This window comes from Falco punctatus (assembly GCF_963210335.1).
Source record: "Falco punctatus genome assembly, chromosome: 4".
Taxonomy (NCBI): Eukaryota; Metazoa; Chordata; class Aves; order Falconiformes; family Falconidae; genus Falco; species Falco punctatus.
This window is the reverse complement of record NC_137583.1, coordinates 77985486-78008355: the sequence shown is the minus strand read 5'-3', so window position 1 is coordinate 78008355 and position 22870 is coordinate 77985486. Positions and strand designations below refer to the sequence as shown.

The window sequence follows — 22870 nt, the reverse complement described above, 5'->3', positions numbered from 1 at the left end:
GAGCCACTTTGCAAGCTTGGGAAGACAGCAGGGAAGTTGGTTGCACATGGTTTGCATTTGAAAGGCTGACTTTGCCAATAGGCAAGATTAGCTACCCCTCCATCTTCCTCCCCCTTTCTTTAATGAAATCCTAGCTTTTGCTTTTGGTACTTGCCCAGGCAAGCTGTCTCTTCACCTATATGAATGCATTTTTGGAACCCTGCCTTTAAAGTATCTTTAGAGAAACTTTAGAATAATTAGCTATGGACTTAAGGTCTGTAGTTGTGGCATTTCTAGAAACTAGAAAACCTCAGGCATGACTCATATCAGTGGCTGGAGAGAGCAAAATGTGAGATAAATAAGGCATGACTAGAGAATGCAGGCTTCCGATGGAACAGATACATGCATAAGCGAGAACTTTTGCAGTAGTTTCTGTGCTGTCTTTTCTGCTCAGCCAGCCTTATGTATCTGGCAGCTGGGCACTTTAAACCTTGCATATGAGTTAATGTGATGATTGTTACCCCTGGTAAAAGAATTCTCTAAAAGATTACATTGCTCACATTGGCATGATGGCAGTAAGAAAGTGGTGGCTTCAGATAGCATTGGTCTGAAAATGTTAAACATTTCTCAGATTACTTGCCTTGGTTTGACGCCTGTAAAAACAGCATTTTCCAAATTACATGGCTTCAAATCCATTTTGTAATAAGATTGAGAGTATAATCCATACCTTGTGATTTGGATCTCTCCCTCACAAGCAGAAGCTGGTGTCAGGAAGAGCAAAGTGTAAAACTGTAGCCTACGTGAACTTGTTGACAAGTTGGGATTTCATAACTTGGCATGATCTTGTAGGAATTTTGCGGTGTAGTATTGAGGCTTCTAATTGCTGCTTTCTGCCATGGGTAAGGACTGTTTCTGCAGTCCAGACTGTGCAGTGACAGAGGACTGCATGTTTCTAATGTGTCTTCGGAGAGTCTCTTCTGGTATTAAGGCTGTCTTCCTGTTTAGCTGCTATACTAATACGTGAAAGAATGGAGAAAGTTCAGAAAGTGATTAGCATCCATCTCTCTCTAACCTGGCATTGTAGCACTTTTTGCCATGTGGCCAGGCATTTGTACCTTGTTCTAATGGGGCATAAAGTAATTCACAAAGTGATCATCTGAAGCAAGGATCAATCACTTTTGGTTCCTGGAATGACATCTCCTAGGGACGGCAGTAGGACCAGCTGCTCTTCTCGTATTGAATTATTTCCAACTTGGCAGTCCAGAGCTCCTAGTACAAAACTGCTTTTGTTAGTGATCTTTTTTAATAGTCTGGTCAGTGTTTAGACACTCAAACGTATTTAAGGTCATAAGAGTCTGTTCAGTAATTCAGCTTTATTTCTGGTATAAAATAGAAGGTAGCTTGCAAGAGCAGTGACAAGTTAATTTTGTTATAGTGTTAGTAGCTTGAAGTAGTGCAGTTCTGAAAATACTGCTAGGATACCTCTAGAAGCATTTATCTACTGTCTTGGATCCCTGGTTTTCCTCTGAAGAAGCATCTGTTCTTCATAACTGGTGAGCATGACCACCCTTCACTAAAAGGGTCTGAGCCCAGAATCACCAGGGTTGTTCCTAGCACTTCTTAAAATGCTTTTTAATTCCTTCTGATTTTGGTGAGAAGTTAGGTATAGGTACCAAGTGTAATCAGTGAGAAATGCTAAAATAAGTAAGTCATGTGGGCAAAAGACAGCAGAAGAGCTTCTGATTCATGAGCAGAGCAAATAAATGGGCAAAGAGTTGTTTACCCCAGAGCTGAAGAAGCCCCAAGTGTGAAGTATAAAGAACAGTAGCTCTTACGTACAATCTCGCTGTGGTTGCTGTGGATGAGATCTGTTGTGTAGGTCTAGCACAATTCCTGCATTGCCAGAGATTAAGAATTTGAAGGTATTTACCGAACCTGCTGTTGGTGTGACAAAGGTACAAGGTACAAGGACTTCTTAAGGCAGACTTTGTCCTTCAGTGAGTATCTGTTGCTATAGGGGCAAGTTTTGCCTCCATGTTAAGTCAGGGCATAGGGTTATTTGGAGGTAGGCTTTCCTTCTGTCCTCTTCTGGAGGCATCTTTTAAAGTTTTCCTTTAAGAAAAGGAAATGCTTTTCTTGCCAATGGCCAGAGAAGGCTTTCAAAGTGGTCAACTGGTAAGAACACAGATTTTTTTAAAGAATTGTATTGTGTGGCTGTATTTTGTATGAAATGGGCTTAAGAGCTGGTTCCTGGCGTTAAGCTTCTCATTGCTAATTTTAGTTCCAAAAAAATGCTTCTTTTGGCGTCAGCTGGATCAGAAACTCCCCCAAAATACAGTGGCTTTCTCAAGACCTATCAGCAACAGGCCAGGCATTTTCCATCCTGTCTACTGTAACATATTGTGTTTCAGTCTTTTGTTGTACTTTTAAACATCTGTCTAACAAAATAAATATTTACTGCACATCTCTGTTTGGACTGTTGTAACTAACACTTTACTGAGAAATACTGTATGCTTTATTTTTAGAAAGGACAAACTATTCAAAAATAACACTTGGAAATGCCAGCATTTTCCATTATTATTGGATATAAATTTATCCTCTAATGCACCAATTTACACTATACTTAGTTTACCTAGGTTGCAGCGTAAAAATAATAGATGTAGGTTCAATTTGTGTCCCATTATGTTACCATGTTTAAATTGCTGATACAGTAAAAACATATGCATTGATTTCTGAGGAAGCCTCTTCATCATTGCGTTTGTATTATTACAGTGGGTAATGGCTTTTTTATTTTGCATGGCTACATGTGCACTTTCTGTGGTTCAGAATGCATCATGTCTGTGTTGTGCCCAGATACCGTGGGTGTGAGCACCAAAAGAAGAAGCATGGAAGAAAGGGGAGAGCAGTAAATAGTGGTTCTGCTGCACCATACCCAGTTGTTGTATTTGGACTCTAGCTCTTGTCTGTGGATGTTTTGAAAATATCAAGAATTTCAGCCTTCCCAAATAAATTGTGCAATATTGGCACTGGTAATGCTGATGTGAAGGTGAAGGAAGACTTTGACTGGTTGGGTAGGATTACTACAGGTAGACTGTAGTAAAATTCTGTAAACATTTCAGGTTCTTCTCTTTGCACTGTTAAAATCACTAGGCTTTTCTCTGCTTTTGTAACATAAATGAACACTTGTTTAGGTAGATGAAATAACTCTTTAAGTAGTATATTGAAGTCCATGTTAGTATGTGCTGTTTAATGACACCTAATGATATTCAGTGAAGGGTTATGCTAAACCCAAAAGGGTGATGCTAAACTGGAGAGAAAATGTGTTACCCAGGCAACTACCCTTGTGCAGTATAGAGAAGTGAGCATATGGCTATGTGGTACACATTATTTCAGCATCTTTAAGCATTAAGAATCACACGTGTAATTGACTGTGAAAAATTACTGCTCAGTTACTGTATTGTATGGTCATAATAGGAGTAAATGAATACGTCGTTGTTAGAATAGATCTGTTGGGAATCACTAGCAGGCTAGTCTACTTAGGGAGCAAAAATACAATAAGAAGAAAATAGCTGGTTTAATTAACATGTAAAAATTGGGTTAATTTGAATTCAGCTGGCACAGCAGATATTAATGTCTCTTCTTTACCAGTCTGGCTAGAACCACACAATTTGTACGTTTTTAATCTTCCTAGTACTATGAATAATTGTTTTTAAAAATGGGTATGGGGTTATTTTAAGCATCGCTTACTGACTTATTAGGGGGGGTTATTACTTGCAAATACTGGCAAAGAATGCTTCTATCAGTATAAAATCCTGTAGCAGTGTTAATACATGGAGTTTTAATGAAATCTAGGCCTAATAACATAGAATATGTTCTTAGTGTGGTGCTGGGATAGGTAATGTATTTCTTTTCTGTGCTCTCAGCGCTGTGTTGGGATATGCTGGTTGTTGTTTCAGACAAAAAAGTGGTTTTACCAAAATGGTGTTGGCAGATATTTTACATCTTTAATTATAAAGAATCCTATTCTAGAGTCTTGTCGCCTGCTGTCTGTTTCATTCTTTCTGTGTGTGGAGTTTAGAATCTTTGGGACATAAGAACCAGTGCATTGTATCTGTTTGCTGCTGTGGAAGTTGTCAGGCATGTAAGCCGTAATAGTGAGCATTTATAACCTGTAAGTCACATGGTTTTGCATTTATGCATATTTATTGTGATATATTGGTTTGAAATTGAAGAAGATGCTGCATTTAAAAAAAATATTTTGGCTTAGGAGAGAGGAATGTTTTCTTCCATTTAAAGACTCAGTATCTCTATATTCTGCGTCTAACAGTAAGGAGTACTGAGAGCTCCCAAGGAGTTTAAAATAAATGACTCGATGGCCCCCATGTGCTAACGTGCATATGTAGCAATTCATTGGCTTCTCTGCCAGTAAAGCTTAAGGCATGCTTATATGTTTACTGGCATCATCAATTGTGAGTTTAATATTAAGAATACCTGAGGAGGTTTCTTTTTATTTATTTCTCACACTACATAATAACCTATGGTGGCAAGTTCCCAGAGCTAATTATTTGTTAGACTATTTCTGACTCTACTTATGCTTTCTTTTACTTTTATTTAGTGCATATATGTTGAGGCGGTAAAGTAGAACAGCTTTTTGGCCTTCTCTGTGTCATGCTTTTTTTTTTAATGTCCTCTTTAGTTTATCTTCTCATGTTTTCATGTTCTTCATGGAAATCAGCTTCTGTTGTCCTGTGGATGTTTGGCTGCTGATGGGCAGCAAGTGCACTTCATTGTGACTTGAAATTCATTCCCTTAAGACAGGGTGACTGGAAATTGCTATATATAGTCATTGGTCATCATACCTTGATGGAATGAACATCCTTTTCAACCTACTTAAACACACTATGCTTTGCTGTTGCTGTGTAGAGAGTGGAAGTTTTCATTGAATTGGCTGCAGTGCCATTTTAAGTCAAAGTTCTAAGGATACAGTTAGTTTCTAATTAAAAAAAATGGTTTTGTGTGTGTTTCTTGACATTTGTTATGCTGAATTTTGTGCTTCTCAGAAATAAATCTTTGTTCTCAGCTACTGCCATGTGAACCCATTAAAGCTACACTCTTGCTACACTGACGTAAAGCAGCCTGGAGAGAGGGCAAATCTTAAATCTCCCAGACTGCAAGTAGGCCCTGCAGCCACACATTTGAAGGTGATTTTAAACTACACTGCCTAGACATTAAAGTAGTGAACCAGAAGAATGGTTGGCCTTTGCCTCTTTATGAATATGAGTTTGATCTCTGTTTGAACTCTTGGGTGTGACCGAGAGAAATGAGAACTGCTCAAGGTGTTTGCTGTATCAAATCTGCAGCTGGAAACAGTGCCAAGTTGTCTAATTACATATTTCTGCTTATTAATGAACTTAAGGAAGGGCACCTCTGCTTTTATCTTTGCTCTGCTACTGCGCTGGTGTATTGGGAACCTGGCTGTAATGATGAATTTGAATAAACTGCTCTTGGGTTGAGGAAGAACGTGCAGACTACTGCTTGAAATTTGTGACTCAACACGCAGGACTGGAGGGCTGCGATGGATGACTAATAAGTTGGTAGCAAACAGATAACACATTCTGATCGGTTCCTTCAGAAGTGAGTGGCAGCATACAGGCCTTGAGTGGATTTGCTTTCCGGAAGCCTTAAGTACTGAGTCTTGAAGGAAGTTACTCATATCTTTATTGGCTCTCTGTCTTGCCAGAGGAGGGAGGTAGGCTCCCCCAGAGGGCAGTTCAGTTAGACATTAAAGCTGAGGTGAATAGCCACACTGAGTGCTTTGCTTGTTTTGTGTTCTGTTGTGACTTGCTGAGAGGAATAATTCCTTGTTCAACAAAGTAATTTCCATCTTGCAATATAAAGGCCTCCTGACAGCACTGGTGATAGGGCATTTTAGGATAAATTTTAATCCCTATAGATAACATTTTATACACATTTTGGTTGTGATCTTATTTCTTTTATATAATCTATGTTATATTGTGTTTCAGTTTTCTGCAAGCAAGTGGTTTCATAGCTCCTGCTTTCTCCTTCATCCCTTAGGTTGATATCGTTTCAAGAGTTTGTGGCATTTGAATCAGTCCTGTGTGCTCCAGACGCATTGTTCATAGTAGCCTTTCAGCTGTTTGACAAGACTGGCAAAGGAGAAGTTACTTTTGGTAAGACTGTTGTTAAATGTACACTGTTAATGTAACCCCCCCTGCTTATGGCAAACTATTTCACCTTCTGTTACTGCAGGAAACATTGTGATTGGTAGTGGAACTACACTAGTGCCAAGCAACTTTCTGGCTGAGTATAACTCATTTACACGTGTACAATATGAATTCAAGGTCATGGTCATCTTGGTGGTTTTCTCAGGGAAACTGGTCACTTCTCTTTTTCTCTTCCCCAGTGTGCTTGTGCAGGTCTTCAGAACAGCAGTGAAAGGTGACTATAGGAAATGATTGTGAAACCGCAAGAAAGTTGCCAGAAGACTTGGGTGAATGTTCAGTTTGAAATTACCGTGAATTATTTTTTGTTTAAATTGGCTATATTTCAAGCTGCCTTCCTTTTAAGGCTTAAAACTTTCTTCTGTGAGGTTTTACAGTAATAAATCCATTATTACCTGGCTCCCCCCAAAAATTCAGCTTTGCGTTGGAGGTGTGATGTTTACACTGACAACATGAGAAATGCTCAGGCCAGTTTAAAACTTGATTATGGGGAGTGTTTAGCTTTTGATATGTGCAGGACTGTCTGCCATCTGCTTAATGATAAGGGCCATTCTGTCTAGAAGAAGGATTCAGAAATTAGCAGTTTTGAGTAACTCGAGACATGGAGCTTGCACTTCAAAAAGCATGGGGGATTTTTTTGCCCTCAGTACCTACGCTGGATAAAATTGCTGGATAATCTACATTTGGACACAATTATCCATATGTCTCAATTTTTATTAATTGGTTGTTAAACACTTTTAAGTAAAAGGAAAGTTGGATGACATTGACTTTGTCTTTCCAAAATGCATGGTTCACATGTCTTTTGTTTTTTGCTAGTATTCCCCACACATGTTTTATACTCTGTTAAAAAAGTCCTTCCCTTTCCATTTGAACTGACAAGATCCTGTTATCGTTGCTTGAAGCACATCATTATATTCCTTTTACTATCTCCAAAAATCTGTATTTGAAGTTGCGGCTGGTGAGAAGACTTGCTGTCTCTTCTTGTGTCTATTTTGTTTTTTCATTGTTTTGGTTGTCTGTTGAGTTTGTGAAAGATGTGCTTTTTTTGTGCGATACTGCTTGTTAGAACATTTTTGTAAAAATTACTATGGATGCTAAAAGATTTGAAAGAATTTCAGGAAAAAGTTCTGCTGATCATAACCTCGATGAAGGAAGTATCTTGTGCCTAACAGTCTTGTGCATGTGTATGAACAGAGGCAAGGAGAGATGGCATGCTTTTAAATCAGCAGTGCACACGTATTCTGCAGAGGTTTTGTTCCGGTGCAGACAAACCAGGGTTCCTGGAATGCCTGTGATGTGCAGGTTCTTGTCTTCATCAGAGCCTCCGGTTGCTTGGAGCACTCGTTAATAATCTAGGAGAAACTGTAGTTGTTTGATCTGAATGCTGAATCAGTCTGACTTAACTTTTTTAACTCTTGGCATTCTTGTTCTTATTTTTCCTGCTGGCACATGCTTCCCTTGGGGTTTGACGTAGTGAGTCAAGGGATTTGTTTGGCGTTTGAAGTCCATTGAAGTCCTTCTAGTGATGAGAGAAACTCCTATGCCAGGCTGTATTTAAGGTATTTGAAAGAGGAGACATGCCAACATTGGCAGAACCTCAGATAGGTTTTTTTTAATTCTGTCCTCTCCCACTTTGAAAACATAAATGCATTTGCAACTTCTGTATAGTACCTTGTGGCTACCAACCCAGCAAATGTCTAGAGTGAGGAGGATGTGAGAACTGTCTCAGTGTTGTGCATTCTCAGCAGGAACAGTTGACCTTTAGCCAAAGCTGGTTTTTACTTTCTATCGTAAGAAAAAAACCCTTTTGTTCCCCAAATTCTGACACCCCCACCCCACCCCCTTAATATTTTCACAAATAAATTATTACAATGCTATCCTGTAACTTGGACACTCGGTGCCTCAGTCCTGCATCTTAGAGGTCAATTATGAGATCTTTTTCCATTTACTTGAATGAGAGTGGGATCAAGTCCTTATCAAGGTTAGGAGACTTAAATAGGGGTTTTGTATACTGTGGAATTACAGCGTGAAAGGAACAGAAGAAAGAAAAGGGAAAATACCGTTTTTCGCTGTACTGCTGTTAGGTGTAGTATCTCAAGGATCCCATTTTAAGTCTGTATCTCATTTTATTGTTGCAAAGAAACAGTATGGCTTATCTGTGCAGCCATTGTTTTTCTGTATACTGAGGTTAACGGTATAAATATTTTAGCTTACACCAAATGGAATATAGGGCTTCCCAGCTGTGAATTTCACATTTTCTACTAAGCAAATCATCTGAGTCTTACTCTTCCACAGGTGCACTTAGCTTGGCACCTTTGTAAAACAAATAATGGGCTTTGCATCAGTGAACTTTTACACTGAATGCCACATCCAGGCTGTGGATATTTAAGAGAATGTTCTGGGTAAAGAAGTTCCAGTATTTAATACTTTGCATTTACTTTTCTTGAAAAATGCTGCACTTACTTTAGCTTCTGGGTTGGAAATGCCTTTGCATTTTAGCCATATGTTGACATCAGTACAATTTTAAATGTTTCGTTTCTTTCAAGTTGGAAGTTAACTGTACCTGGTCCTTCAACAGAGCTAGCATCTGTTTAAAAGGGCTGATCGGAAAACAGCGTGGGTACGTGTGTGTGTGTGAGAGAGAGAGAAGTATTTCTAGTTTATTGCTTTTCGAGGTGAATGAAATGGCCACTGGTAAATTAGTGACCAGTGGCTGATTGAGACTACACCTGGCTGTTGCATCATGTCGTAGATTTACCTGCTGCTGAAGTGTCAAAGCTTTGACAGTTTGCAAGGAGTTAAAGCTCTCAGCAGGAATGTGAGAGGAAGTTTAGCTGGCTTTTAAATTTGAGGCAAAGAGCAAACCATTGCTTCTTACTGTTGAGTGTTGACAGGCACATAAAAGCTGATAATGTAAGTCCAGGGGTTTAAGAGACTTAGTAGAGTTGCTTTTTTGTCATATGACTGTATTTTAATGCCTCATTAAAGAAGCAGAGCCCTTTGAAATTCTTTACTAGATGGTGTTTAAAAAAAGGCGAGATTGTTGGGTAAAAATTTCACTGTTTAAAAACTAAGTCATTTTAACCTCCGTCTCTAATTTTGGATGGATAAATGAAATGATGGGAGCTAACAGTTTTGAGCTGTGAATAATGCAGTGGTGATACCTAGTGACTGGAACTTTTCTTATACCCATTCTCACAGCACTAGTGAAGGGCAAAATAAGCATTGAACACGTTGGTTTTGCTCACAGAGAAAGGAGAGGCACAAAAAGGGATGCGATTGCCTGATTCTGTGCTGTCAACTGGTGTTGAACCTGGCTTTGAAGATTTTCTTTCTGATTTGTTTTAAAGTAGAATTTCCCACCAGGCAGAAATTCTTGCTCTCATACTTAATGCAATGTAGCTGTGGTATAGTGTGTGTTTTCCTGGTTTTGTTTTTGTTTTTTTTTTTTTCTAAGTTCATCTAATTCAACCTGAAGCTGGTTCAAAATGGGTGCTGTGCTGTGCTGCTTGGATAATATGAGTATGCTGTAAAGCAAGTCAGTCTTTCATTAAAAAAAAATTAAAAAATTAAAAACACACCCCCCCCCCCAACAAAAATGGGAAGGGAATAGGGAGCCCAAACCCCAAATTGTTGTTTGTTTAGTATAACTGCTGCAGAATTGAGCAATGTACTCTGCTTTTGTCTCAAAACAAAACTTTTATTTACATATAGACAGCAGCTATTGTGGGTCTCCTCTTCTGTTATTAATTATATCAGTACAGTTCTTAGATAAACACATTAATTAAGGATACATCTTAGTAAGCACTCCTGTTTACTTACCAGATACTTGGAATTGCCTGAATACTTGTTTGTAAACTCTCTAAAAGCACATAGCTCTTAACAGAGGTTTAAATAGCTCTACAGCTATTGTGACGAGCTTCAGAGTTTTTCCTCTGTAATGCTCTGATACTTTTTCAATATGCAAAGAATTATTACAGGAGTCTCACAATTGCTTTCCTGACCAAAGGATTAGGTTCAGACTGTCTAGGCTAGCTCTTACTTTTGATACAGAGGATTGTTTATTTTATGCTTTGCCCTGTAATTGCTTGGTATGACTTGACTCTCCTTATGGGATCTCTAACTGTATTTTTTTCTTACAACACCTAGGTTAGTGATGCCCAGCCTAGTACACTGAATATCATGTAAAGCAAGAAAAAATTAAATCTAAACTACCAAAATAAATGGCTGAGGCTGTAAACATCGATCACTTGATAAATTTCACTGTTTCTCTGAAATTTCCATTGCTGGTTCAAATTGGTTAGAAACCATTTGTTGCTAGTGATGTGTTAGCTTACACCTATACAGTGAAACATTTGTTGGTATATAAATGACAGTTGCCTAGACATGATGATCCCAACAGCAACATTACAAAGCAAAATTTGTTTAGTCTGATATTTTTTGTTGTTTATACTAGATTTTGCCAAAATAATGGCCAGTTTTAATTAAAAGAGGATGTAAGGAGGGCTTGTTAGAATATTTATTTTCTTCAAAACATTTTTGAAATCTTCTTGTTACTGTTTTTGGAGAATTTAATTTCTAGACATATGTCAACTTGGCAAGTTTTTCTTGTTTTGGTTTTTCTTTTAACTAAAATGTTATGTAACCAGGCAGGCTTTCATGAAGGCATCATAAGTAAAACAAAGCCTGTTTAGTCACAAAGAGAATCTGTCGTTTGAAATATTAGGAGAAGCTCCATCCTTTTATTGCAATGTGTTCATTTGGTCTAGAAAATACAGTTGAATTTTCTATAATAATCCAGAAATGAAATGTGGTGTTTTGATTTGTTCTTTGTTGTTGGCTCTGTTTTGTCTTTTTTTTTTTTCAAAATCAAAGTTACCTACTCAGAAACATCAGCTTGAAGGTGAGCATCTCTCTTCTTTATTACCAAAACCCAAGGAAGGATCATAGAATTATCAAACAGTTTAGCCTGGAAGGGACTGTGGTAGCCACCTTGCAGGTTCATACCCTTGCAGGGCCATCAAGATTAGGTTGCTCTGGGGGCAACATCCAGTCAGTATCTCTGAGGATGGAGACTGCGGCCTCTGAGCAAGCATCTTCCAGTCTTCAACCACCGTTACAGTGAAAAATAATTCCCTGGTGCCAAGTTGTGATTTCCCATGTTCCAGCTTGCATCCATTGCCTTTTGTCCTTCCACTGTGCATCTCCATCTTACCTTCACTGCCCTGTTGGGTAGTTGCCGACAGCGATGATGTCCTCCTTTAGCTCACCTTTCTCCAGGCTGAGAAAACCCCATACCACCAGCCTCTCTATACGTCATGGACATCAACCCCAGGCTATTTTATATGGAGAAAATAGAAGTGGTGTTTTATTTTAGTTAGCCAGGTTATGCTGTTTACCTTGGTGGCAGTGATCTGGGTTTTTTATTATTCTTTTTCAGGGCAAAAGTGGTAAATTTAGGTTTTATGCTCTTATGGGACCTGGTGCTTTCCAAACCTGTGGTCTTTGGTAGTTTGTTGCTTACTTCTAAGGAGGCCAAGAAAGGTAATAAAGAAGTGTAAGGCTGATGCCTGTAAACTGAAATTATGGATATCCGCAGCTCAAGTAGAAATATTTTTAAGGGACTGCATCTTGGAAGAATGTTGAAAAACATTTCTGTAAGCCAATTATGCAATAGTATGTGTATAAGTTCGTGTTATTTCCCCTTACATCCAAGGAGGATAGAAGAAGCAGACGAGCTTGGATCCAAAATCTTAACCGCTGTGAGCGATGGTACTCTTGGAAAGAGCCTGCTTTTTTGGGGATATTTGCAGTGCTTAGCAGAGGTAACAGAAGCACTCACGTATCTCAGCCAAAAGTCAGGGCCAGGTTGAACTGGACAGTGTATGGTTACGTCACGAGGAAATGAATTCACAGTTCTTAGAAGTGACAAGAGCACAAAAGCCAGAGCGTGGGGAGGGTAAGAAGATAAAAAAGTAAGAACATTTTCAGTGGAGGGGTGAAACTAGAAGCTTATTGTGGATCTTTTGATTGGCAGAAATCATGAAGGCACAAACGTGTTCTCTGTGGTAATGTTTTCATTAACATAAAATTAACCTGTAAGACTGCTCTGTCCTTGTTGAAAAGTTTGGATAGGGCAAGGAAGTTATAACCAGATGAATTTTGTTCAGTAGCTAGTGCCTCTCTCCTAAAGGGGGATGCATGCTGAACTTTTTGTTAGGATTCGTACTGACTTCATGGTTTGGTGGGGGCTTTGGGGGGATTTTTTTGGTTGTTGGTATCTTTAAACTCTGCTTATGACATCTGAAAGACATTTGGTTAGGAATACTGATCTTAATCTCACCTCTGTGTATAACAGGTGCTATACAGCCTTTGTTGCTTCTTCTAACCACAAAATGGATGGGGTTCACATCTGAATGGAAGCCACTTTTAGTGAGAGACTCCAGCCTCCTGCTTCTCTGCCCTGCTGTGACTGTCTCTGAGGGTGCTGGCACTCCGTTGGGCCTTACACAGTACAGTACATTTTCTGCCTGGAGATGTGCCGAGTTAACCAGTTCATTTTATGAGGGCAGCCCAAGAAACACCGTATGCTTTTGCTTTCCATTGACATGCTCCAGATGTTACCTGGAGGTGAAAAACCGTTGTGAAGGCAGCCATTTTTTCATATATGTGGAGATTTATTGCACTTCTTTAAATAATCCGTTTGTACTGCAAAAAGAACGACCTTGATTTTTGGAACATTCTTAGTGACTTAGGAGCAGTGTTTTCTGAATGACTGACTGTAGATACACACCAATACCAGATTGGCATGTATGTGTTGTATGGTATCTTGTCAGAGATCAGAAGAACTGCTTAGAATCTGTTCCAGTTCAGTGGGTCAAAAATCCAGTTTTTATGAAAGACTAACTGTAGATTTGCACAATTGACTATAATGGCTCCAGTTTTAAAATACAGAGGAAACAGAGAGCACTTCCAGTTGATGGGATAATTCAAGAATACTGCATGCTTAGATGGCTAAAATACTATGCTTTCTGCTGCTACTTTATGCTACTTAAAAAAGAAAAAAAAAAGTATGGAAAAGGCGGGGAAAAGCCAACTTGAGAGTATGTTTCCACTGTATGAGGTCACTCTTTGGTTAACAGTAAGCTGAGGGTTAGCCATCTTTCATATAGCTGTATATCCTGTTGGGAAAAAAAAACCCCAAAATACCAACATGATTACTAGGCAGCATTTGGGGAGGAACCAGAAGCTTCCTCACCAGAATATATTTAAACTACGGCAGCAGCAGTATACCACTTTAATCTTGATTTTTATTTTAATTTTTCCCCTATCCCCTTTTCAAATTGTCCTGGAATTACAGATTAGAAGAAAGTATTTTGTTATTACAAATTTTAATACGAAATTTCAGAGAGCAAAATACACGTACTTTTGCAGTGTGTGTAATTTAGTTTTCTAAATTGGAAAATCTGCTGTTACCTAGCAGTTAATGACTATTTTTTTCCAACATTTGGAATGCAGGACCTGATTTGATAAGCTGATAAAAGAAAACAAAACTGAGAACATATTGGAAGTGCTCAAAGTGAAAATTACAGTTTAGGTAGGTTTGGGGGTAGATAGTTAGACATTTTAATTGAACTAAAATAGTTTTATACTAATACAGTACTGTTGTGGGAGTACATTTTATGCTGCATTTGAAATTCAAGTATTTAAGTGGGGGAAAATGTATGTTAATGCTTTGCAAGAAAGTGATTTTTTTTTTTTTTATACCATCTATCTAAGCAAAATAGCTGTTAAAGAAATAGAGCTCTCAAGTCTGTACTGGAGAGTAAAGTGTAAAGTTTAGGATAATTTGTTTAAGCCAGGAGTTTGCTTTTATCACTTTGGTTGTGTATTAAACTGCTGTAGGAAACAATCATATGAGTTCTGAAGTAAATTTGTATTTCCTGGACAGCTACAGTGAAGTCAGCCTCTGCCAGTATAGAAAAAGGTGTTGAGTCAGTCTGGATTCTGAAAGTCCAGTGTTTTTAACATCTCGTGATGGGAATAACAGAAATGAGTCCAGATGATGATTTCACTTACCCACATGGAAACGGGGGCATTGAATTTGGTACGACAGCTTTGGTTACACACAAGCAATGCTGCCTCCTGTTAAGCAGTGGAAACTCCTGCTTGTCTGTTACAATTCAGCACTAGTCCACAGCTGGACTAGCTCAACATAGTTAAATTGGTTAAAATTACCATTTTTATTATTTTAGCTTAATTTCATCTTTGGGGATTTTTTTTTTTTTTAATTTGGAGTAACTAGTCCTATCAAAAAATAACCTACCACTTACACATGCATGTACACACACAAAATTATAAAATGAACTGAATTTTTCTAGGTGTATATGTGCAGCCACATTTTTCAGGTGCAGGTGAAACTGCTCTTAGTCTAAATGGATCAGGTGCACTAATGGAGGGTTTTGCACTCTTGTGAATGAATCTGTTTTAAAACAATAACGACGCTGCATGATAGAGTGCAGATAAATTGCACTGACCTGAGCTGCTGTCTTTTTTCGTACCAGTGCCCCCACCCTCCTCAAGTCGTGTGGTACAATCCCATTATCTTCAAATTATGTGCTCTGCTTCTACTCTGCCAGCTTCAGTTTGAGTGTTCTGCCAGATACTTTCCTTGTAATATTTTAAGAAGGAAAGGAGCTAGTATATTTTTTTTTTTATTATTCAGAATTGCAGAATAGGTTGTGGTCCATGTTTTGCACAGAATTAAGAAGCAGTGAAAATACAGCATCAGTGTATTATTTCAGGGCTTCTAACCTGTGGAAAAGGTGGCTGTGACAGACCTTACTGCTTTGTCGAGGGGAGTTGGAGGGATGAGTACCTTTCCTTTGCAATCCTTAGTAATCAAGCTATTCCAATGTCTTATTTCATTTACAGCATGGCTGCTATAAAACTATTTCAACCCATTTCCTTGACAGAGTAGCAGGGACATGAAGGTGGTACTAGCGCTTGTACTTCCAGAGCATTGTACCTCTTCTGGGTGAATGGGGATAAACAGACAACCCAGTCAAGTTCTTGGACTACCCATCATTCCACAACTTAGCTGAGCAGATGTGATGTCGACATTTGTTTTCCAAAACAAAAAGTAATCATTATAGAACACTTAGTGCCAGACTGTAGAAGGATAGGAATGACCCCTAACTTGCTGTATATTTGAAGTTCACATCAGTAAATAAAACCCCAACAAAATAAAACAAAAAACCTGAACAAAAAGCCCCAGTCAACTCAAACCTTGGATAAACCCTAACAATTCCAGTAAAACAAGATGATACAAAATATTACTTGAGTGTTTGGCATGTATATATTTCTATCTGTACACATGTGGTTTTGCACAAGTTTATTGTACTTTTTCGGTGGCCAGGAACAGCAATGGCTAGCTGCTCTGCCAGGCAGGTGAGCTGGCAGTCGAGCAAGCAGGGCATGGGCACAGATCTCACTGATGAGGGGCACAGCCCCACACTACCTGAGCAAGGGCAGAAGAGCAGGTCTGGTGACAGTGACCAGGGTCAGCTAGAGAAGTCCACAGGGATGAGGCAGGTCCAGGGTAGGGCTGGGAAGTCACGTCAGGGGGCTGGGGCCACTGAGATGCAGGTGTCCTTATGGCATGGCTCAGGAAAGGAGGATCAAGGACCTGAGATGAGGCTTCTCCTAGCTCTTTCTCCTGCAGCTCTTTGGACCCTGATCTCTTGTGCTGATGGATGGGTCATGGAGAAGAGGTTGTAGAACCTGGTGGTGCACACAGGGACATGAAACTTGTGGAAAATGTGGAGTTGTTTGGAATGGTCAGTGAAGACCAAAGCCTGTGGAAATCATTCTGTTCTCATCTTTGCTGAGCTTTAGGTCAGGTCTTGCTTGGCAGTTGGCAGAGTGCTGGGATTTTCTAGTCACGATGGTGAAACAGCTGTTATCATCAGTAGTTTAATTTGACCAACTGGACTTCCGTCTTTGCCTTTTCTTTCGTGTAAGATTTATTTTAAATGACTGGGGAAAAAATACACTTTTTATTACAGCTATTTAAAGGAAAACTGTTGCCAAACACATGAACAGAAGTTCTTAACCATTAACAAGACATGATTTTATAAAGGTATCACCTTTTGTCTAAGCAGAGTGACAGGGATTTACACATTCAGGTTTCAAAAACCTTATCTCTTTATATAAAATATCTATTCCACACTTTTTGCATAAATTTTGCTTCATTAATCCAAGTTGTAGCTATGATGCTTTTATGTTCCTCTTCAGGGCCTTAAGTGTGATGGATATAGAAGCAGTTACTGCTAGAAGGGTTTGAAAAGGTTATCGGTGCATGGGGAACTCTTGTTAACTTAGAATAATTCATGTCCTTTCAAATTTGTCTTTTGTTTTCCTCTTTGCGGAAGGTAGCCTGTGTTATTCGTAGTTGCCATTGCCAGTATCATCAGGATAATATCTTCTTTTCTCAAAGTCCAGGGTTTTGGTACAGGTTTTCTATACCACAAATAGCTTAATTGTGTAAAGGTATAACATATATAAAATGTGTAGAACCTATAATTTACATAAAATAGAGACCATGAGGACAGCTTTTCTACAGAATGTTGCAACTGTTTTGTAAGGGCAGTGACATTGTTGTAGATGATCGTGAGATTTTTTCTAGCTATACAATGAGATAGTATTAACTATATTGGACTTAACAGTGATGCTGCTTGAAAAATTTATGTACTTGTGGAAATAAATAGTTCAAAAGAAGTCAGATTTAATACATCAGGTATTTATGGACTGTACCCTGTAAAGATTTTAGTAGCTTATTCTGTCAAGTGACCTTTCTTAAATATAAAATGTGGTGTGATAATGACTTTCAGGTTTTTTCCTTTTAAAATTTCGCATTTCCAAATAGATAATATTCTCATGGGGAATATTAGTGGTCTGTGTTGTGTCAAGAGTGCCTGTAGTTATTCCAAAGCTTGCTTTATTTCTATTATAATTCTTAGTCACAGTATGGAAATGTGAATGCAGTATACTTCTTTATACAGTAAGCATTTGCACATAGACATCAGTACGTTGGAGAGAAGAAAGACCCCAGGACTCAAAGGACCAAAAACCCCCACTGGAGACCAGTAGGCAACTCACCTGGAGGAAAAAGAACAACTTTTTTGTACAGTGATCAGAAACCAATGACAAGGTATCAATTTTTTAATTAGAGGCAGCGCAGGGACAAAGAACTATTTGTTTTAGAACTTTGCAATTTATTTTAAAATTGAGTTTCAAAGTTAATTTTTTTAAATATGGACAAAATGACAGCATGGATTTCTAAAAATGAGTATTTAAAAAATTTCTTCAACCTGTTGTTCGTTTTGCTTTCCAACAGCTGTGGTTTGAACAGAGCAAACACAGAAATTTATGTTTTGCTACCTTTAGATCTTGTGCTCTTATGGCTCCAGGTGTAGGAGCATTAATATTTTGCCTTTTTAAAACTGAAACTAAAACAATTGAACTGTTTTGTTATGGATTTAAAAGCTATTGATAAAATATCACATCAAACCACAGTTGCCCAGAGAGGTTGTTGAATGTCCATCGTTGGAGATGCTCAAATCTCAGCTGTCCATGCCCTGAGCAGCCTGACGTGGTTGGACATTCTTTGGCAGGAGAGTGGACCAGTTGATATCCAGATGCCCTTTCTGTCACGAGTCCTTCTGTAACTCTGTGAGGTTCCTTTGAAAAAAGGTCTATACACACAAAGTAACTCTTGGCTACTGAAGAACATTGCTGCTTCTGTGTTTTACTTTGTTTAGTTCAGCGACTTGTGGGTAGCTGTGGAACTTCAGCTGCAGGTTTAAGGCAAAAGTACATTTAAAAATTATCCATTTTTTATTTTAATACTAGACTTACATGATTAGGAGATGATACTGTTAGAACTGATCAATAACTTTGAGTGAGTTCTATAAATCGGATACCTTTTGATCAGTAAATCACAGGTTAAAACACCTAAGATTTGTAATGGAGTATGAATGGTCTTTAGTGTCTGAATCAGGCAGTCTGACTACTAAGATGAGACTTGCATCAGTGACATTGTGGTAGATGAATGGATGATGACACCTAGCAAGAAAAGAGGGAAAACACTGTCCCCTGAGTATATAAAAGAGTTTGTGAACCAGAACTAGTTGCAAAAAGGAAGTACAGGGTATGTGTAAAAAGGTAGTGGCAAGCAGGATACCACATCTTGTGCTGTCAAAGAATCAGTAGAAGCACAGTAGGCGATCTTCCAGTCAGCTGCCAGCACTACAGTCCGACATGCAGTCTGTCAGAAAAGCATCTGGTATTAGTTGCCAAGTCATATTGACATCAATATACAGTATGATTTTGAAAAGATCAAGTAGTGTAAGGGAGTTCTCTTACTATTGTTCTAAATACCAACACTAATGTGGTAGTCTGTGTTTTCCAAGTCGTAGGAAATATTAAGCGTACGTCTCCTGCTTGGACTGTTTGGAGGAATATTTGTACTTATGTGAACCTCTGAAGCAGACGTGTAGCCTTTGATCTCTAAAATAGACAAGGCAAATACAGATGCCCTGGATGTAGACCTTGCTGTGTTCCTAGCTGGCTTGATGATGTTTTAAGTGCCATTGCTGTGGCTTCCTTTGCCATTTATAATGCCCATAATTAAACATTGTGTTTAGTCTGAAACTACCCTTTTTTCACTTCTTGATGTTTGAGCTTTTTCACTTCCTGATGTTCTCTTGAGCTCCAATTTTTATTTTGGGCCCCAGCTAAGGAAGGTTTACAAGGCACAGAGTTGGGGAGCAAGATGCATTGTTCCTTCAACATAGCTAATGTATAATAATGAATTAAAATAAAATTACAGCGGCATACCCAGAGGGCATTCTGTAACTTTCATATTTTAACAGTTAAAGTAAAGATTGTGGGGAGCCTGGCCCAATCAGAAGGAATTTGAGACTGCTTTATACTAGCTAAGACTTTCATATCTTTTACCTCACATCAAGTAATAAAGCACCTTTTTTCTCTGACAAAGACAAATCTGGAGTCCAAACAAACATAGTTTTTGGTAATGGTGACTTGTTCCTAATTTCATCCAAACAGTATCAGTGTCTTGCTCTGGGGAAGTTCTGGAGGTTGGATGAGAGGGAAGGAGGAAACTGACGAGCATCCGATTTCTGTGCGAGAGAGAGGTACCGGAGCTGTTCTGGGAATAGCATCATTCCTCTGGAAAAGCAAGAGTGCTCGCTAACAGGAAGAGACAGCCTTCATTTCCTCTTGTTTGTGGGCAGGACAGGTTGTCGTCTTCATGCTGGTTGCCGCCTTTGAAGGAAGTCTGGCAAAAAGCAGGAACTTCATAAAGGTGATTTCCAATGACATGTGGCAAGGTGCCTTGAGCTGTGTCAGTAGGAAGCATCCTAAATAAAAGACTTTCGGCAGAGGGACAGGACCTCACCCTGAACCAGTTGGCTTTCCCTCCGGTTGCCTTGAGAGCAGAATTTTGCTCCTGAAGAATGCTGGCGGACAAGATCCAAGCTGGCTTTGATGGAGCTTGAAGACATGAATGAACAATGCTGTGCTGGGGCTGCTGATGTTGCTTGGAGAAAATTCTCACAGTACAATAGGACTTGAAGTTCTGAATGTTATGAATTTGAGGTTAACTAGGGTCAGTCTTTCTGTTTGTAAGTTAAATCCAACTTGCTGTTTCGCTACTGATTCTCTGGGATCTGTGGGTGCTGTGTTTTTAAAGATGAAACTACTGACTGTGTCGAGGGATGGGAAGAGGTCTGCAGTATCATCTCTGGTTTCTCTGTGAAGTCCCCTCACTGTAGAACAAGCTGTCCTTATGGGTAACACCAACTGCAGTGCTTCTGGGTCAGTGCAGCAGGGCACGTGCCCTTTTCACCTGCTTGGGACCATTTTTTCCTTTGTCTTTATCTTTCATTCACTTGGGCGCTTCCTGACATCATCCTGGCTCTTGGCTGTGCCATCCCACCGTCACTTTTTCCTGCCTCCTTGCCTGAAAGTGGGAATTCCGCCCTGGCTGGGTTTTCCCAGGTCAGCAGAGCCGCTGTGCCTGGCTGGCATGGGCTGAACCAGAAGCCAGAATTCAGCTTATGCAGGAGACAGGACCTCACGGCCCCAAGGAGCTTGTGGTGCTGGGGTGAGCTGGAAGGCATCTCCCAGGCCTGCCTGGTAGCCAGAGTCTGGCTCCAGCGAGGTGGCTCCCAGCTCATTCCGGACAAAGGCAAGCACAAAGCTGTACTGATTTCCTTGACCACAGGCACCAGCCACGCTTGGGAACTGGCTTCCAGCTCTGCTGCTTACAGAGACAGACAGGAGCTGAGGGTTTGGGCTCCTAGTCTTTCTTCCACAAAGCATGAAGGGAGCAGGAGACAGCTCCTGGCCCTGCCTGTGGGCAGGGAGTGTCTTCTGGGAACCAGCTCTCTGTGCTCGCAGGAACTAACAGGAGACAAGAACTGGCACTTGCCTGGCGTGGCTGGAGGAGTCGCACAGCAATTAGGAAGGTGTGTAGCAGCTGGGAAGCTCTGGCCTTGAGCTTGTCTTCAGAAGATATATTTGCCTTGTATTTTTGGCCGAGACAGACTATCGCATCGAAGTGAGGGCACTGTCGTGCGAGACAAGTACTTCCTCAGATCTTATTGCTGTTTCTATTAGTCAAAATACGCACTGTCCTGTTTCAGCAGTGTATGGTCCTTTCTACTGATTGTAGACTTGGTGTGTTTCAAACAGTTGTTTCTTCACCAAAAACGCTGTGTATTACCAAAAAGTCTGCCAAGCCTGTAATAAACTGTTGCCCAGTTATGACTACTAAACTGAACTAAACTATGAGGCTTGCATTTAGATGTGGTCAAACAGACTTGTGCTGCTCCTCTCCTTGTAGCAGAGAACTGGGGTTAAAGTCTGCTTAGTGCTAGAAATGGTGTAAGTTTGTGTTCCTGCCTGCCGTGTCCCTCCCACCTCTGTCTTGCATGCTTCTGTAAGGTAACTACAGAAAAGTGGATCCTGAAATACTGGTATTTTTGTAGTTGATTTGTTTGAATTTGGAGAACTCTGGGAATAATACAAAAGCCTGAATTATAGTTGCACAAAACTTTCATTGTTAGCAGCTTGAAAAGATTATGCTGAAAATTGGTTGGCTTTAGTCATCTTTTTATAAATTGTGTTTTAATTTTAATCTTTTCTTGTTTGACTTTGAAACTTGAAATATCTAGTTGAGTCCCTTCTAATGAATTGTTGTGAATGTAAAACTTGACAAATAAAAAAGATTATTCAGACAGAATTTGTGACAGTGTTCAAAACTTTATGATGATTTTGGTAAACAAAAAAATCAGGTTTGCTTTACAATATGTTGCTAATTTATATGAACAGTATTGCTTTCCTGTTTGAAAATATCATATTTGTTTATATGCTTGCCTCTATTGTTGTTTTGTTTTATTTTATTTGATTTGATTATTAAATGAACATTTTTCTTTTCTTCCCAGAGGATGCTAAACAAGTTTTTGGCCAGACCACGATTCACCAGCACATTCCTTTTAACTGGAATTCAGAGTTCGTACAGCTGCATTTTGGAAAGGATAGAAAAAGACACCTAACATATGCGGAATTCACCCAGTTTTTACTGGTGGGTCTAATAGAGTACAGTTTGTCAAGAGTAATAAGAATGATGCAGGAATCAAAGCATTTGCAAACTTGCCCAATACCATGCTGGTAGGAAAGTTGAAAGTAGACCAAGCGCAGGCTTTTACAGTCAGAGTTGTGGACTTCTATAGTGTGTTGATAAATAGGAAATGCTTATCGTAAAAGTGCTGATTCAGGCTAGCTGGAGTCTTTTGTTTTTGGCAGCTGTGTGCAGAAGGTAATCTCTTCGCTTGGGTAGACAAAGACATGAAATTAAAAACGTAGACCTCTAAGCCTGAAAATCTCTTGTATATTTAAATCCATGAGTCAAAGAATGTTAAATAACAGTATTGAACATTTTGGACCCAGTTGCCAGACTGGTATTAAGAAGTTCTTCTGTCTGTAAACAGCATGTTTACCAAACATGTATTTAATTCAGTGCTGGTATCCAATAAAGATGTTTTGCTGCAAGCCCTTTCCATGCACTTCTTTACTTTTGATTTTTTTGAATTAAAGTATCTCAGATAGGGTAATGTTACTTAGCTTTGCTTGTGGTATACAGAGAATAAAATACCATCTTTCTTTTGCAAGGAATATGGCTATTCATACTTTGGGGTACTTTCTTACAGAAAGTAAAATATTGTGCAAATAAAAAAAGACCTATCTGTATTTCAACTGTACTGTTAAAAATAGTCTTCAGTAGGAAAAATGATCCTTGAAGTGGTGAAACATGTGAGTTTCTTATTTGTATTCCTTCTGAATACTTAATGCCTGTATTAGTATTTACACTAGAGAGTTTTAAAATGGGAACCTGCTTCAAGACTACAAGGTTTCTTTTTTTCTTGTTTACACAAGTATGTTAGTTCACAGTAGGAGGTGGTATCATTTTGATGAGGAATAATTAAGATAATGCTATTGAGACAAATGTTTCAAATTGACTTTGTAGAACAGAGTCTAATTAATTTTGTATGAAGAGGACGTCA

At 39.1% G+C, this 22870-nt stretch overlaps 1 protein-coding gene across 3 annotated transcripts in view; it reads left to right on the top strand.

The window, feature by feature from the left end:
* Positions 1-22870, top strand: part of SLC25A13 (solute carrier family 25 member 13) — a 102014-nt gene that overhangs the window by 29303 nt on the left and 49841 nt on the right. For all 3 annotated transcript variants that reach the window (XM_080384598.1, XM_080384599.1, XM_080384597.1), the window contains 2 exons: positions 6055-6170; positions 21752-21891. In XM_080384598.1, coding sequence (XP_080240724.1) covers positions 6055-6170; positions 21752-21891 — 256 coding nt within the window. The remainder of the gene's footprint in view (positions 1-6054; positions 6171-21751; positions 21892-22870) is intronic.